General features: G+C 40.5%; 1 protein-coding gene across 2 annotated transcripts in view; it reads left to right on the forward strand.

Annotated features, from left to right (window-relative positions):
* Positions 1–16,870, forward strand: part of LOC108436404 (voltage-dependent L-type calcium channel subunit alpha-1D-like) — a 64,087-nt gene extending 47,217 nt beyond the window's left edge. Inside the window, exons 2-4 of one of the 2 annotated variants that reach the window (XM_037536588.1) lie at positions 16,297–16,349; positions 16,517–16,663; positions 16,827–16,870. In XM_037536588.1, coding sequence (XP_037392485.1) covers positions 16,297–16,349; positions 16,517–16,663; positions 16,827–16,839 — 213 coding nt within the window. In that variant the 3' untranslated portion in view covers positions 16,840–16,870. Of the gene's footprint in view, positions 1–16,190; positions 16,222–16,296; positions 16,350–16,516; positions 16,664–16,826 lie in introns of those variants that run through there. The other variant, XR_001858522.2, reaches the window with a different exon arrangement.
* The last annotated feature ends 1,393 nt before the right edge of the window (positions 16,871–18,263 follow it).

Consider the following 18,263-nt stretch of genomic DNA (forward strand, 5'->3'; position numbering starts at 1 on the left):
ATTTTTACTGTATTTGGGTTTATTTGTATTTTTTCAATGTCACATAGCAAACCAAACACATTACACTCTAGTGGGTGAAATGGTGTGCATCAAGAGCATCAGCTTGTTTTAGATATTACAATATTTTAAAAACATGCAAATTACATTGTCTTTTTTTTATTAATTGAAAGTCATTTTGTATGGGGGGGTAACTGTTTTTGCACTGTGGCCCATTTTACCAAAACTTTGTTTTTTCCCTGCCGAAGAGGAATAATGAAAATGGATGATAAAAGTTCCCCCCCTACAACCCCACCCCAGATCAAATTGGAAACCAGAGGTTTTAATTTATCAAACAGAGTTCGTCATAGTCACCGGCGTGGCACAACAACACGGATCAGAGCGCAGGAGAGAGAGATGCCAGACTATGCTTTGTTCATTGCAACTTCTAAAAGCATTCCCCTAAATTCCTGAAAGCCTCACTGTAGCTATAGAAAAAGAAAAAAACACTCCTATGTTAGTGTCATGGTTCAGTTTCAAAAATATCTAGATCAAATCCAATGTGATTGCATGACTTGGTCCAGAAACATAGATCTAATGAAACAGGGGAATTCCACCAGCTTTTCAAAATGTCTGCATGTTTCAGTCATTTAAACGTAAACAAAGCCATTCAGTTTGATGTGAAAATGCACAGATCAAGAGAAACTAGCAAAATTGTTCACAGTGGTGTTGATAGGAACCAGAAGACTGAGGCATTTAGTAACTCTAAAAGCTATCTCACATAGATATTGTTTTATGGTAGTTAGGCCTAAAATGCTTTTTTTAAATAAAAGGTTGAAAGATACATGCAGGGCGTTATGAGGCAAAAAGTCCCCAGAATATTTTTATTGTTTCAGTTTTACCACTAGTAACCTTGCACATCAAACCCACAGGACACATGTGGGTTCACACACAGGTCATTTGAAATGTTAATAAATTTACATTGCTGACATTGAGACCCCTGATTCCTTTCACCATCATTGTAAAATAATGAGTCTGTAAGATTCTCTACAATGCACCATTTCACATCAAACCACTTTGAATCACTTTATTTACTTAACGGTTGAATTATGTAGAAAATCTGTTAAATCAGTGGAATTTTTCTTTAAATGTGACTTATCTTCAATTCTATATACACTGCTCAAAAAAATAAAGGGAACACTTAAACAACACAATATAACTCCAAGTAAATCAAACTTCTGTGAAATCAAACTGTCCACTTAATCAATTTCACAGCTGTTGTGTAAATGGAACAGACAACAGGTGGAAATTATTGGCAATTAGCAAGACACACTCAGTAAAGGAGTGGTTCTGCAGGTGGGACCACAGACCACTTCTCAGTACCTTTCTGATTTCTGGCTGATGTTTTGGTCACTTTTGAATGTTGGTGGTGCTTTCACACTCGTGGTAGCAGGAGACGGACTCTACAACCCACACAAGTGGCTCAGGTAGTGCAGCTCATCCAGGATGGCACATCAATGCGAGCTGTGGTAAGAAGGTTTGCTGTGTCTGTCAGCGTAGTGTCCAGAGGCTGGAGGCACTACCAGGAGACAGGCCAGTACACCACAAGACGTGGAGGAGGCCGTAGGAGGGCAACAACCCAGCAGCAGGACCACTACATCCGCCTTTGTGCAGGGAGGAACAGGAGGTGCACTGCCAGAGCCCTGCAAAATGACCTCCAGCAGGCCACAAATGTGCATGTGTCTGCACAAACGGTTAGAAACCGACTCCATGAGGATGGTATGAGGGCCCAACGTCCACAGATGGGGGTTGTGCTCACAGCCCAACACCGTGCAGGACACTTGGCATTTGCCAGAGAACACCAGGATTGGCAAATTCGCCACTGGCGCCCTGTGATCTTCACAGATGAAAGCAGGTTCACACTGAGCACATGTGACAGACGTGACGAGTCTGGAGACGCCGTGGAGAGCAATCTGCTGCCTGCAACATCCTTCAGCATGACCGGTTTGGCAGTGGGTCAGTAATGGTGTGGGGTGGCATTTCTTTGGAGGGCCGCACAGCCCTCCATGTGCTCGCCAGAGGTAGCCTGACTGCCATTAGGTACCACACACTGTCCAGGAGTTGGCGGATGCTTTAGTCCAGGTCTGGGAGGAGATCCCTCAGGAGACCATCCACCACCTCATCAGGAGCTGCCCAGGCGTTGTAGGGAGGTCATACAGGCACGTGGAGGCCACACACAACACTGAGCCTCATTTTGACTTGTTTTAAGGACATCACATCAAAGTTGGATCAGCCTGTCGTGTGTTTTTCCACTTTAATTTTGTGTGTGACTCCAAATCCAGGCCTCCACTGGTTAATAAATTTGATTTCCTTTGATTTTTGTGTGATTTTGTTGTCGGCACATTCAACTTTGTACAGAACAAAGTCTTCAATGAGATTATTTCATTCATTCAGATCTAGGATGTGTTATTACAGTGTTCCCTTTATTTTTTTGAGCAGTGTAGTTTTGTCTTTTTCTTAAAAAGAGGCCAGTTCACATGGTATTAGTGCAAATGTGTCTCATTTTGTGTTTGAATCCCATGTCATCATATTTTTAATTATAGGCCTCAGGTGACAGATTTAAATGACAGTAATGCATCGCAGTATGCAGTGAGAGACACCCATGACAGCCTAATGATGAGCTGACTCTGTGTCTATGCCTGTGGACACATGCAGGCAGCTATCTTTAGAATGCAGTAACCAGAAAACAGTAATTCTTCCCTTGCTTTTAATTGGATTTGTTATCAATACCAGCATAGCAAGTCATTAAAAGAGTTAGTGATTACAAGTACCTTGACAACATGATGAACACAATCATTCTGTATTGAAGAGTATACAAAACTGCCAGCAGGTATGGAAGATGAATGTGTTAAGCAGTACAAACATCATAAGATTATTCTTATATAGGACTCTATTGCTTCAAAGCATTTAGCTGAGATACTCTATATGCAATGCGTTTGTCTGTGTGAGAACTCAGCTTGTTCTCATAACAAATCATGTAATAAGCTTGAGTGATTTCATTGGATTTTATTTAAATTAAGGCAAAAGAAAAGCAATAGCTGCTAAATCCACCCTCAATCATATCAGAAGCATTTATAATTTCTAACTGAGCCTTAAGCATTCTTTTAAATTTGCTGTCATGAACCCACAGACTTTACCTTTAAATTTAACTTTACACTGGTAACAGTCTGGATCTTCTTCTTCTTTGAATCGTAGAACAGATTTGACTATTTCCATAAACAGTCTGAAAGACTGGCTCAACTGACCTTGACAGATGTTTCCACCGGGCATCTGTCCACTTCAGGTGAACTTGAGCCCTGGAGCCCTTCACCAACACGAGTTCAAAGATATCATTTTTTTTCCTGTCCCACTTTTTTATCGTCCAGTCTTCACAACCACAACAAACTGCAGGGAAAAAATATTGTCCAAACCATAAAATCATGAAACCATAACTCTTAAGATTAATAATTGAATAATGATACTAGGAGTCAAGACATTAACACTGGGCATTTTACTCTGCACCCTATTTTTACTAAGATTAAGTAACCATTATTAGTCCCACAACGGGGAAATTTCACCTCCGCATTTAACCCATCCGTGAAGTGAAACACCACATACACTCTAGTGAGCACGCACACACACACACACACACACACTAGGGAGCAGTGAGCACACTTGCCCAGAGCGGTGGGCAGCCCAATCCACAGAGCCTGGGGAGCAGTTGGGGGTTAGGTGTCTTGCTCAAGGACACCTCAGTCATGGACTGTCGGCTCTGGGGATCAAACAGGCAACCTTCCAGTCACGAGGCTGGTTCCCTAACCTTCAGCCCATGACTGCCCCTAGTGACCCCTGAAGCGATGATAAACAAGACCTCTTAGAGTTGAGACGATGTAGATTACAATGTTTATTAAGCAGGAATATTTGACTAAAAGCCCAATGCTTCTGCAGAGAGAGAGATAACGAGGATATGTAGGACACTGAGTCACTGAGCAAAATGTGTGAGCTGAGAACTAAGTTTGGGATTTCTGGTGTCATGGGAATGCCAGGGGACAGGGGAATGCCAAGAGCAAGCCTTAAACCACATATTAAATGACATCAATTTGGACAGTAAGGTTTTTAGGTAAAACCTCTGCCATGTTTTTATGGAGGGTGTAACAGTGTGTTTGACTCTCTAAAGGTTTATATACACTATATGGCCAAAAGTATGTGTGCAGCTGGCCATCACGCTTGTGTGGCCATCACACTTGTGGTTGTGGTCACGACTCTGTACAGGCCACTGGAGTTCCTCCACACAAATCATGTCTGTATGGAGCTATAACTTAATATTACCTTTTTAAATTATCCTGTAGCATTAACATTACCCTTCACTGGAACAAAGGGTCTAACCGAAACTTGGAAAAACAGCCCCAGACCATCATCCCTGTGCTACATACCTTTAAAATCCAACTGATTTGGAGATACATCATGTATGATTTGTACTTAATCATGAGCATGAAGGATAAGAACCATGTCGACTTACAGGTGGAATAATATAACAGGAGTTTTTATAGGAGGTTGCAAACTCATTTGACCAAGACTGACTAGACTTTTTAGCATGAGCATCTATTTCTTTGTATGCCAGCCTGAAATGGGACTGAGGTAAGATAACTTTCGGCACCCGAAAAAACTACAAAACTTCATGACACAACAAAACTTCATGACACAGGTACGACACAGATAAGGTGACAGCCCACGTCACAGTGTTTCATAAATAACATTGGCAAGGATGTACACTTGCTTTCCTGTTGGCCGTGAGACTGACCACCGCAACTAATGTGACTCATTATATATGTGATGTGGTGCCATGAAGTGTTATGCAGTTCTCCTGAGAGGTGTCATGCCTCCTTCCCCAAAGTTGCAAAGCACTATCTCAGGCATTCTGGCCCAAAGTAGCAATGACACAATAGCAATGAGACGCCATTCTTACTGTTTTATAACCCCAATTCCAATGAAGTTGGGACATTGTGTAAAACATAAATAAAAACAGAATACGATGATTTGCAAATCCTTTTCAACCTATATTCAACTGAATACACTACAAAGACGAGATATTTAATGTTCAAACGGATAAACTTTATTGTTTTTTGCAAATATTCACTCATTTTGAATTTGATGCCTGCAACACGTTCCAAAGAAGTTGGGACAGGGGCAACAAAAGACTGGGAAAGTTGAGAAACGTTCAAAAACACCTGTTTGGAACATTCCACAGGTGAACAGGTTAATTGAAAACAGGTGAGTGTCATGATTGGGTATAAAGGGAGCATCCCTGAAAGGCTCAGTCGTTCACAAGCAAGGACGGGCGAGGTTCACCACTTAGTGAACAACTGCGTGAGCAAATAGTCCAACAGTTTAAGAACAACGTTTCTCAACGTGCAACTGCAAGGAATTTAGGGATTTCATCATCTACAGTCCATAATATCATCAAAAGATTCAGAGAATCTGGAGAAATCTCTGCAAGTAAGCAGCAAGGCAGAAAACCAACACTGAATGCCCGTGACCTTCGATCCCTCAGGCGGCACTGCATTAAAAACCGACATCATTCTGTAACGGATATTCCCACATGGGCTCAGGAACACTTCGGAAAACCACTGTCAGTGAACTCAGTTCGTCGCTCCATCTACAAGTGCAAGTTAAAACTCTGCCATGCAAAGCGAAGCCACATATCAACACCACCCAGAAATGCCGCCGGCTTCTCTGGGCCCGAGCTCATCTGAGATGGACTGACGCAGAGTGGAAAAGTGTCCTGTGGTCTGACGCGTCCACATTTCACACTGTTTTTGGAAATCATGGACGTCGTGTCCTCCGGGCCAAAGAGGAAAAGGACTGTCTGGATTGTTATCAGTGCATAGTTCAAAAGCCAGCATCTCTGATGGTGTGGGGGGGTGTTAGTGTCCATGGCAGGGGTAACCTGCACATCTGTGAAGGCCCCATTAATGCTGAAAGGTACATGCAGGTTTTGGAGCAACATCTGCTGCCATCCAAGCAGCGTCTTTTTCAGGGACGTCCTGCTTATTTCAGCAAGACGATGCCAAGCCACATTCTGCACGTGTTACAACAGCGTGGCTTCATAGTAAAAGAGTGTGGGTACTAGACTGGCCTGCCTGCAGTCCAGACCGTCTCCCATTGAAAATGTTTGGCGCATTATGAAGCTCAAAATACGACAACGGAGACCCCCGGACTGCTGAGCAACTGAAGCTGTACATCAAGCAAGAATGGGAAAGAATTCCACCTACAAAGCTTCAACAATCAGTGTCCTCAGTTCCCAAACGCTTATTGAGTGTTAAAAGGAGAGGTGATGTAACACAGTGGTAAACACGCCCCTGTCCCAACTTCTTTGGAACGTGTTGCAGGCATCAAATTCAAAATGAGTGAATATTTGCAAAAAACAATAAAGTTTATCCGTTTGAACATTAAATATCTTGTCTTTGTAGTGTATTCAATTGAATTTAGGTTGAAAAGGATTTGCATCATATTCTGTTTTTATTTATGTTTTACACAACATCCCAACTTCATTGGAATTGGGGTTATAAGTCAGTGTACTCTCAAATTTGTTTGGAAGCTGTTAATAATAATAATAATAATAATAATAATAATAATAATAATATGTTGTTGTTGTATTAATCTAGTGCTTTTCAATTATCTAATGACATGTACAGTGAGTGCTATATATATATGTAGTCTTTCTACACCATAATGTCCAGCAACAGCTAGCCATCCTGTGGGCTTGTAGTTGTTGGTAAGGAGGTATTCATATGGGAGTTTGATTAATGCTCTTGCTCTGAGTCTTGGTCCTACATTCCTTTACCTGTGAAAGAAAATCGGTCTTTTTCTGTGTGTGTGTGAACAAGGGGGGTCTTGCCTCATTTGTTTGATTATTCTGTTTCATAATATGCTCTGATATACCTGCCAGAAATGATTACAGGTACAGAAAGGGGTGGTGTTCACTTGCTGTTTGTATGTTGGTTAAATTCATTTTAAAATTTCAGCACTTCAGGGCTGGATTTGAACAATGTTCTGCTTACACTCCTGCAGCAGTACAGTCTTCAGGACTCATGAGAATTCTGTGATTCAACTTTCTTAAACAGGGCAAAATGAATTCAAAAGTCTTATCATCAAACTTCATCAAAATTTCATCATTATGTATATCACTATTATTACATGAATACATAAAATACATCTAAATTTTCCAAGCTGACCAGTGAGTAGTAATGCTCCTCACAAAAATGGGGATAAGTAGAACCCCTTCAGCAGCAGCAGAGGATGATGGAACGCCTTGCCATCTGTGCAGCATCTCATCATTAGCTGTTTTTTTATAATCCAGTTGTGTACTATGATGTGCCTCACACACACACTCATTGTTGCCTGTGGTTTTTATGGAGCCATTGACTGAGACAGCATGATGAGAAACTGCCCTCCAAAGATCACTGACTCAGCAACTCTCACTGTCGCAGATACACAACCCTGAGAAGGTGGCCAGGTGGCAAAATTTAATTTGAGACAAGCCTCTCCGCCCCACCACCACTCCCAACCACCACCATCACTACTGTGGAGGGAGTTCAACAGAGTGATCGGAGTGGTTGCTTAATGGTCAATGTTCAGGCTGTCTAGTCCCAAAGCAAGACAACAAATAACAATGAATCAGAGCGTGTTCTACAATCTACAATGACAGTAAAGTAAAAGTGATCAAATGAAACTGCACTTTGTAACGTCACACAACTAAATGTGACATTATGTAAACTAATGTGCCTCAGGTATATGAATGGCTCATGGTGAAAGTCAGAGATACAAGGGCATGTTTGGAAATTCAGATTGTCCACTATTACACAAAGTATCAGAACATTATGGTGAATTGTGTTGTATTCAGGAGACTTTGAGGGAGTGAAGTGATCTTGGCCCTCAGTTGCTAATGCACAGCTATATCTCTGCCCTTGCCCCCATCTCTCAGAGCCCTCTTTGCTACCTTACAGGCTCAAAGTGCCAACTTTCCGCCACTACTGCCCTGGCCACATGCCAAATCCATCCCCTCGCCCACACTTGGCATAGCTTTAAAGTTCTCATACCCAGCATGGCAGGCTGAGATGGCAAAGAGCCGAAATTGGACCAGGCCAGAGCCTTGCATCCGCCTCGCTGACTGGAGCGCATTAGTGCCACATCGGCATGGACAGGAAGCAGGAAGCAGGTAGCCGGGGTGAGGGATTGTCCGCTGTGCAGTGTCTGCCACCCCTATAGACTCTGCCGGGCACTGCCAAGAGTGAGAAAGAGACAAGCTCCACCACAGTGAGAGAGAGGTGAGAGAAAACGAAAAGGGGTGAAAATTTGATGAATGTAAGCAGATGGGAGGGAGAGAGAGGGAAAGAGAGAACAGAGAGAGAGGGAGAAAGAAAGAGAGGAAGCCGTAAAACATTCAGGCAAGACAAAATCGTTGCTGTCAAAAACTTCATAGGAGAAGGAAAAACTGTTTAGAACACAATGAGATTTTATCGAGGTGAAAACAATTTCTGGGAGCTAAAAAGAATGTCAAATGTCGAGCTGTCCAGGGCGTATCTTCCTTCCACTCAATGACAGGTGCGATAGGCTCCAGCGACCCTGAGGGTGAAGCGGCTTAGAAGATGTGTGTCTATTTCAAACTCTGCAAGTATAGATTGGAATCAAAATGTTTAAATTATTGAAAGACCCAGTGGAAAATTGGCCAATCAGGAATTTTCTCTGTGATATCTAAGAATACAGTCAAGTGAGCTTTCATACTGGTCATGTTTTGAGTTCCTACATTACTCTAGGCCAGTGATCTCCAGGTCTGGTCCTGGACAGATACCTTCTTGCAGAGTTTTAAACCAACCTGTATAACTTAAGCTGCCCTGCCCAATACTTAACTCTAATACATCTGATCCAGCCAATCAGGGACTTGGGAAAAGGATGTTTAGCAGGAACAGTTGTGCCAAATTGTGTTTGAAAATAGGCTGCACAGAAAGGTAGCTCTCTGGGACCAGGGTTGGGGACCACTGCTTTAGGCGTTCCGGAAGTCCTGACTGTGAATATCAGCAGCATCCTTATCAGTGGACAGTTAGAAATGGAAAATGGTGGTGGCGGCTCAGTACCAGAGCTCTCTACTGAAAGAACCTCTGTTAACTTTTAGTTTACAAGGTAAACTATATGCTAATATGTCTATCATAAGGTTCAAGTAAAGCATGGAATTTCTTTTAGAAGCGTCAGATGTCTGTGTTTAGTCTAGAGCTTTTTCATGTGTTCCATTCCACCTTAAACATTGCTGCAGCTTTAAGGTGGACTGGAAAATTCAAATAAGAAGCTGACTTCAGCCTCATCAGAAAATGTTCGTGTGAATTAGTGCTAAGTAACTGTTGCTGGGCTAAGTTTTTTTGGGATGAGTTTTCACTGAGTTTTGACATTGTCGCCGAAATTGAAAGCCTAGCTCTAATAAGTCATTTTGGACTATTTCTATTGGTCCATTCGTCATGAAACATTTACAAACTGTAAAAGGGAGCAGATGTTTTCAGTAAAAAATAAGAAAGATAACAACGACAAAATACTAGCATGTCTTTTACTTTTGTGTGTTCATTGCTGTATGGCACATTAGGTTGTACTGTAAGCTATGATTTTAAGACTGTTCCACTCTAAGCATGTATTCATAGTGTATAATTATGACTGTCCTTGCAGTGGACAAAACTGGCAAATCATCCCGGCCAATTCAGGCTATATTTATTACATGAACTGCTACAGAGGCTCCACATTCCATGAGAGGAAAGAAAACGTCTCCAGGAAATGATATCTCCTGTATGCACTCAAACATTCATGCATAGTTTAAGACACATGTGCATTGTATGATTCAGTGGGATGTATTTTAAGTGCACTCTCTGTCCTCTCTAGTCTGTCTGGATGACTTTGATGGCGGCTTTTCTATCTAGTCCCACTGGCACTCGACAGCAAACGTTAGACAAACACCATGGCATGTGAGTGGCTCGCCTGCGGCACTGTTCCCTCTGTTTGGTTTGGCTGGGAGGTTAGGGGTTCTGGGGACCTTCAGAAATAATGAAGGATGCTCACATGGCCTCTCAGAACATCTCCTACACTCACATTTCCACAAGCAAGGGTAGTGGTTAGATATTAGAAGTTATGTTTATCATTGGCAATAAATGAAAACATGATGTGAATTATTACCCATACCCATTAGCACCTTTTCTAAGCTTTCCATCAATGTCATATTTGTGTTTTTATAAGATAATTGTTCTTATTTGTATTTGGTGAAAAGTTTAGGCTGTATACCATCTTGTTTTGCTGAATGAAAGAAACATCTTGTACACTTCTGCCATGCTCTCATCTTTTTGTAAGTATTGAAATATATTGTTCAAATTAAAAAAGGGAAGACTTGGACCTGTCAATACAGAATCTACCCTGAATGCAAATGTATTATGGTGGCTGCCTCTGTGCTGCAGAATGGGCTTTGGAGGCATGGGATATTTAAAAAACCTCCAAAGTTCAATCTTATGAGTTGGTTGCATTTTCTGCTTCTTAGTAATCCCAAACAAATTCAAAGAGGTTAAGGTCTAGGCCCTGCGGTGAGCAGCACGTTTGACTGAGAACACCAGCAGCTTCTTTGATTTGCAAATGTAGCTTTTGTGTCTTGACAGCTATGTATCCTTTTAGCCCCATATCACTGAGTTGTCTTCTCACAGTGGAAGGAAGGACGGAAGCATCTGTGGGATTTTTTTAGATCTGAAGCAAGAATGAAGTTTGATTCAGATGAAATCATACAGTTTTGAATATTCCTGTTTTTCCCACTTATTTTCCTTTATGCAAGTGGATTATTTTCTATCTAACCTGGAAAAGAAACCGGATGAAGGGTTTTCTCTGACTTTTGCACAGTACTGTAGTTGCATATCAAACACTGTGCAGAAAACTGCTGATCACAGTACTTCCCCATGGGCACCACAAAGAGCTGGCCATTGCAGTGATTCCAGCTATATTTAGCCTAACACATGGCCTCTCAAAACCAAGAGACTGGGAGGAGATTTTTGGACATACTCCCTCCAAAATATGTCAGGCAATAAACATTTATTTGCACGGGCATATTTTTGTAAAGACACATTTCATAAATTTGTCCGCGTAGCCCCTTCGCAGCTGCATTTCAGCTCCTGTGAATTTGTCATAGTCAGGCCATTTTTTATCACGCTCTGTATGTAAGTCATGTCAATTCCACTGTAGCGTTAAAAAAGAAGGAGTGAAAAACTTGGTCTAACACTACATCAAGCACTCCTAAATTCATTTAATATGATATAGACTGTGAGAAATGCCTTGTTCACTGCTATGTGGCCAACACATGTTTATGGGTCTTTATACTGAATGTGTCTGGTGTATTTTTGAGTTTGCAGGAGTTTTAGAGGACTAAGTAGGCTGTAGCAGTAGGCAAGGTGAGCTGCTGGAAAGTTCAGTCTGAATTCCAATAAATCATTATCTGTGAACAACACATTGGGTTTTCTTCCCTGGAGGAGCGCTTCAAAGGGATACCTTATTATTGATCGCAGACACATGCCAGTGGAACAGAGTTTTGCTGGGGAAATCAAAACAAAAAAAAATGCTTGTAGCTTGCCTGCGTAGGTCAGTACAGACGACAACCAGACATCAAAGGCAGCAGTTTACTGAGTAACCGTGAGTGGAACGCCACTAAATGGATAATGCTCCAGGGAGAAATGCATATGGGTTCATTCTCTTTGAGAACCTTAAACAAATACGCAGAGAAATGACCTAGAAGTCTAGTGTGTAGTCAGAGTGTAACACATGATATTAAAACTGCAAAATGTTTGTGTGGGCATGTATGTGTGTGTATGTCCAGAAAAAAATATTCTATTCTACCTGTCAGTGAATCTGAACTAATTGCTCTTGATACTGATGTACAAGACTGGAGCATGATATGAAAATCAGTGCATTACACGTTACATTACAATACGTTACAGTTATAGAAAAAATGAGATTAGATATTTTCTCGTATACTTTGTATAAGTAAGCTGATTAGTGATAACCATGCTTAATAAATTTTAAAGAAAATGCAAAACACATGGAGTGCTGTACGTCTCTTGATAAGTGCATTAAAAAAACAATGAAGCATTAAGCAGGGTTTTCTGTACAAAATTCAGGAATCTACTGACTCTTCATTTTGCATATCACCAGCTTCTGAAAAGCATCTTAGAAGAGATGAAATGTCTTCAGATGATGTTAGGAGGTGCTCTACTCTAAATCAACTAATTCATAAATCTTACTATTTTAATCAATTTATTATGCCATACTCTTTAAAAGCAACATCCCAAGCCTATTTATTTCATGTAATATTTTGTATGAGCAGGTCAACACACTGTAGGCCAAAGATCTCACTGAGGTAGGTCTGTAAAAGTAAAAGCATTCTCAATGACCATTCTCAATGGTTTTCATTGTGCCTGTATAACGACTGATCAATGTAAATATATGAATTGTAACCTACCTACCTGTGGTGCACACAGATATTTGAATGTTTATATAGTGAGTGTCACTCTGCATAGCATTACATTTTTAACAAGACCAAGAGAACTAGACAAAGAGAACTGGAGAGAACCCCCTAGAACATTTGTTTTCATCAGACTGAGGAAAAGAGTGCCAAGAAAACTGTCACACATTCCACAGACTCCATTTCCCAGGAGTCATAGGGAACACATGTGACCAAGGACTCAGTTCTACCCTCCTATCAGCACTCACAATCGCCAGAGTACTAACGTGGCACACCTGTGGACTATGTCATATGACTTATAGTGATAGTATTTAAGCCCGGGCTTAGACTCATAGGGTTGTGAAGTATTGTTTCCCTGTGACTTACTGAGTGGTTTTTTCATGTTTCGCATTCTTTGCCTTGCCTTCTAGTTTTTGCCTTGTCCTTTTGGTACTGTCACCTATACTGATTGATCCTTCCTGGACTGTGTTGTGCCTATGAGTTTGGTTTTCCCTCTGGCTAAGATTAAATCTACCTTTGCTCAAGATCTGCACTCGTCTGAACTCTGTTCCCTCGTAACAAAAACTGCCCTGAAGTCATGAAATAAATATTTATGATATCATTGATGTCAACATCACAGCTGAGTTGCTTAATTAACTTGGTTGGAAATATTTCAGTGTCCTCATTGCAAACAATGATCATGGTTATTTCTGGTAGGAAGCTCTGAGTCATGATTCTGGATCTTCCATCTAGTGCTGGTGCACAGTGCTAAAAAAGGTTTGTTTAGAGCTTTCTGGAGAAGTGGTAAAAAGAATTGCTGAAGCACCTTTTCTAATGGTTTAGTCATTTATATTCAGCTGAAATTTTTAAAGTACTAGTTAACACCTTGTAGTAAGTAAAATTGTGTCACAGTATCAGTGGTGGGGTTTTGCTGGGGACAGGGATAGGCGGAGTCATTCGCAACCTAGCACATGAAAGAAATATTCCTCATATTGTTTCTGAAACATATACTTAAGCAAGTTATTACATTCTAATGGCACACACAAAGGCTACCTAAGCACTAATAATTCTCCCTTGTAGAGAACCGTCGGCCTGCTAAAGTGAGTGTGAGGTCCATGAGGTGCATATGAGAAAAACACATGGCAAAACAGCGAGAAAGCACATATTATTGCCATCAGTACATCAACCTAAAGATAAACAGTACAAAACTAACCGAATCCTTCCACAACCAGCCTGTTCTAAAACTCCACCAGTGTGGCATGAATATATTGCATATATATACACTACACTAATGATGTAGCGCAAATATATTTAATATAAAACAAAATCAGTGCAGCTTAAATATATTTAATCTTCAAAAATAACATCATTTATCAAAACCCCTTACATGTCAGGGCAAATAAATAATGAACAATGCATAAAGGAAAATGTTCAAATAATCAAACAAAATAAATCTGCATACTACATTAAAGCTGAATGCTGAGATTACTGCTTTGTCAGATATACAACACATTTTTGTTTTCTTTTATATGTATAATTGGTCATAAAACAATCTATCCAAGTTGGGACATATTGTAAAAACCAAATAAAAATGATCTGTGATTTGTTCATTTTCTGAACCTTTATTTAACTGATAAGGTACAAGGAAATGGTTTTAATGTTTTGGCTAACAAACTTGACTGTATTTTGTAAATACAGACAAATTGAATTTGAAATTTGAAGCCTGCAACTTGAGGTAAGACAAGTTTATAGAACGCTAAAGTTAACTTTGCTATGAAACATTCCACAATGAGCAGGTGAATTAGGTATGAAAGGTGCATCCACCATAGGCTCAGTTTTGCAAGCCAAGGTCGGTCATGGCTCACCACTTGGTGCCAAACATTGTGAGAGAATTGTCAAACAGTTCTAAAAGAGTATTTCTCAATGTAAGATTGCAAAGAATTTAGGTCTTTCACCACCTACCATATGTAATATTGTGAAATGATGCAGGGAATCCAGAGAAATCTCAGTCTGTGCAGTGCAAGGCCAGAAACCACTGTTGAATGTGTGTGACCTTAGATGCCAGTGCAATGTTGTGTAGGTGTGGAGATGAAAGCTCTGTAGACGCTATCTGGATTTAAACATGAACAACTGTATTCCAAATGAATAAGATAGTGCTAAAGCCCTGTGAAAGTCCCGAAGGCCAACGTGGGATCTCTTCCTGTTGGCTCTGGTTTATATATGGTGAATGGCCGCACATACATAACATGATTAGAGACACACACACACATCCATACATCCCCATAAGGAAACAGCTGGAAAGTCTCATACCATTGGCATTGTATACATTAGCTCCCTCTCTTGAGGGGGGCGAGTGAGGCCCTCAACAGAGCACACACACACTAACAGAGAATCTAACTTTACGTAAAAACGACAGATATAGAAACATGAAATGACAATATAACAAATACAAGATAAGTGTAAAGACACCTCAGCAATAAAAGCCATCATGCTGCTGTGTTATCCCTTTAAGTGGCCAGGGCTCACCAGCAGGCCCATAGGTTTATTACATACTTTTAGAACTTAGGAACAGCTCAGCCAGTTTGCAGTGAAGTCCCTGTAGTTATTGAATAATAAACCATTGTATGCAATAAGCTTGGGATTTTAAAGGGTTAAATATACCCCCATGGAGCACTTTGGAAAATGGCTGTCACTTAAGAAAATACCACCAGGCAGAAATTCCCCCAAGTTCTTTGGGCCAAGCTGCACCAAGCTCACCTCAGAAGGTCTGAAAGACAATGGAAATGTGTGCTGTGATCAGAAACGTCCATGTTTCAACTTGTATTTGGAAAAAACAGATGTTCATGCCAAAGGCAAAAGTATTTTAGTCAGCAAAAGCCAACATCCATCAAGTTATGGGGTGCATTAGTGCCCATGGTATGGGTGACTTGCATACGTGTGAAGGTACCTGTGACGCAGAGGTGTATACTGGGATTTTAGAAAGGCATATGCTGCTATTAAGATGACGTCTTTTCCCTGGACGTCCATGGTTGTTTAAGCAAGGCAACATGCTGCAACAGCATGGCTTTATAAACATAGAATGTGTGAGTGTGTTGCAAGCATCCATTTCTAATTTAGTTTATATTTTAAAAATACAGTTAAGTTGTCAGTGAAAACATTGTAAATCTTTTTTTTGCACTCTTTTGTCAGTTAATAAGATTCTTGTTTTTATTGCATTTTACAAAATGTCCCTATTTTCTGGGACTAGGGTTTGTAATTTGGACATCAAATGTATGCCCTAATGTAAAAATGAGAAAATATTTGTACAGAAAGATGTACCAGAATTCTTTCACCAGCTGTAATCATTTTACACCATTTCTGGCAAATCTGTCCTTGTATGCTGCATGTTCAGTGGAATTTGAGCAGCAGGCTTTACACCCTGGTCGTATAGACTAAGGCACGTGTAGTTAGTTTAAATCAAAGAAGCACATTTTATGCAGGGGCAACATCAAAATAATAGATGAAACACTCGTGCTCCTGTTACACTGTTAGTTTCCAGTACTGCTAAGGTTAAGAGGGTCCTGTAGAGAGTGAACACACTAATTCTCTCAGCGGGCATATGCTCTGTTTCAGCACTGTTATAAATTATATTATTGTATATTATTGTCACCACTCTCCTTCAGTTCACGTTCGCCTGTATCGGCGTGCAGCTCTTCAAGGTAATGTGAATATCTTATATTCACAAAGCCTGCACAACACTGCAGGTCTAATATGGCTGCTATTTGCTATTGCAGGGTCGTTTCTATCGGTGCACAGACGAGGCCAAACACACACCAGAAGAGTGCAAGTATGTGTCAGTTCATGCTGGTCATTTCAAAACATAAAAAACAGCTAAATCTGTTCTAGACTAAATGAAAATCATTGGAAGTGAAACCTTTAGTCCTATTTGTCTCATATATTTCAATGTAATACCTTAACATGCTGCTCACTAATAATTGTGTATGTTTTGTGCAGGGGCACGTTTGTAGTGTATAAGGATGGGGATATGAATCACCCCATGGTAAAGGAGAGATTTTGGGTGAACAGTGACTTCAACTTTGACAACGTGATGATGGGGATGCTAGCACTTTTCACTGTCTCGACATTTGAAGGCTGGCCCCAGTGAGTTCATAGACCATCCATTATTACCATATACACTATTAATGTAGGCACACTGATCTGAAGGGTACAATTGAACTGCATCAACTGCCAATAAACTGAATAAAAAGCTAGCATCAGAGCAGCGTTTAATGATTGCTATTTTGTTTTTGTTTTTTTTTTACAGTGATGCTAACTAGCAAAATAAGAGAGGAACGTCACATCAGCATGTCTATCAGGTGGAGAGGTTTTCTACATTAAGATTGCATAATCCTAATTTTGCAATTATGCCTATTTCATTGTTCGCCCGAAGACTGCTGGGATAGGCTCCAGCACCCCCCCGCAACCCTGACGGAGAAGCGGCTTAGAAAATGGATGGATGGATGGATGCCTATTTCATTGTTCTTGCTTATAAACAGCTTTATTTGTGTTTTTTCTGGCTTGTAAAGAAAGTTGTGCTATTGTAATGCACATATATGTCCTGGCCTCTTGCCCCATCATCTAAGAAACTTCACTTGAGCTACTACTGTAATGAGACTGACCCTGAGGGTGTATTGAAATGGAGAGATAGTCTGCTGTAGTGTTTTTTTTTGTTTGTTTTTTACCTTAGAGGTCAGAACCCACATGCACAGCTAGAATAAAAGCTGTCAGAATCTCAGCATCATTGTTTTGAGGTCTGTGTGGAAATATACAGTGTCAGCATCAATAAAAACTTGATATAATCTTGAGTGACATAGCTAATATTTCGATCGCTGCTTGTCCGCTGTGTCATCCAGCATCCAGTGCCAGTCAGCAGATCTAGCGTTTCACATATTTTGATATAACACAGAGACATGCCTGGACTCTTACTCTCGTTTATCTAAGTTATATGTCAGTCAGGTTTAAACTTGCTCTTTAACTCAGTCCAGCTTCCCAAAAGTGACCTTTTTCTTTCTTCCTCTGGTCCTATATTGTGTCTGCTACATGTGTAATCAAAGGTTTGACTGACGTCACCTAGCCTCTGATAGTTGAGAATGTTCTGGAATAGTGAGCATGGTGGATATAAAACCTCCTCAGTGCATTCGACAAGAACATACATATAGATAGCTTCTAGTTGTCTACCTCTAAGAAACCTTTCCTGTCCAATTGTTGTGTGAAGTTCTGCTCTGTTCCTCTTTGGACGAGGACGCAAACATCCTTAAACCTCAAGAGGTGAACAGAGCTCAAGCTGTAGTGAAAGTGTATGTGTCGGTGTGCAGCTGTCAGAGAATGCAGTAGGTGAGCAGTGATGTGGTTACTGAGGCATTTCTCTCCTCCAAATGAGACTCCTTCACTGCACACATCCTTGAAGACAAGTGATTTTTTTGTGAGTGCAATTCTCTCTTTTTTTTGGGTTTTCTTGCAATCTTGCCTGAGTAGGAGAAATGCCTCTTGATAGATGGTGACTCAGAGCCTCACAATGCTCATTATGACAGCACAGTAGTGTGATATGGCTTTGCTTTTTTATATCTCACATATATATAAATATGAGAATGTCCTTCGCTTTGTGGAGCCCTTATAATGTAAGATAGAATATTTTTTAAAGGTGTTTAAAACTAAATGTGCACTGTACATGACAAGATCTCCATAAAAACTTTATGTTCTA

The sequence above is a fragment of the Pygocentrus nattereri genome, chromosome 30, assembly GCF_015220715.1.
Source record: "Pygocentrus nattereri isolate fPygNat1 chromosome 30, fPygNat1.pri, whole genome shotgun sequence".
Taxonomy (NCBI): Eukaryota; Metazoa; Chordata; class Actinopteri; order Characiformes; family Serrasalmidae; genus Pygocentrus; species Pygocentrus nattereri.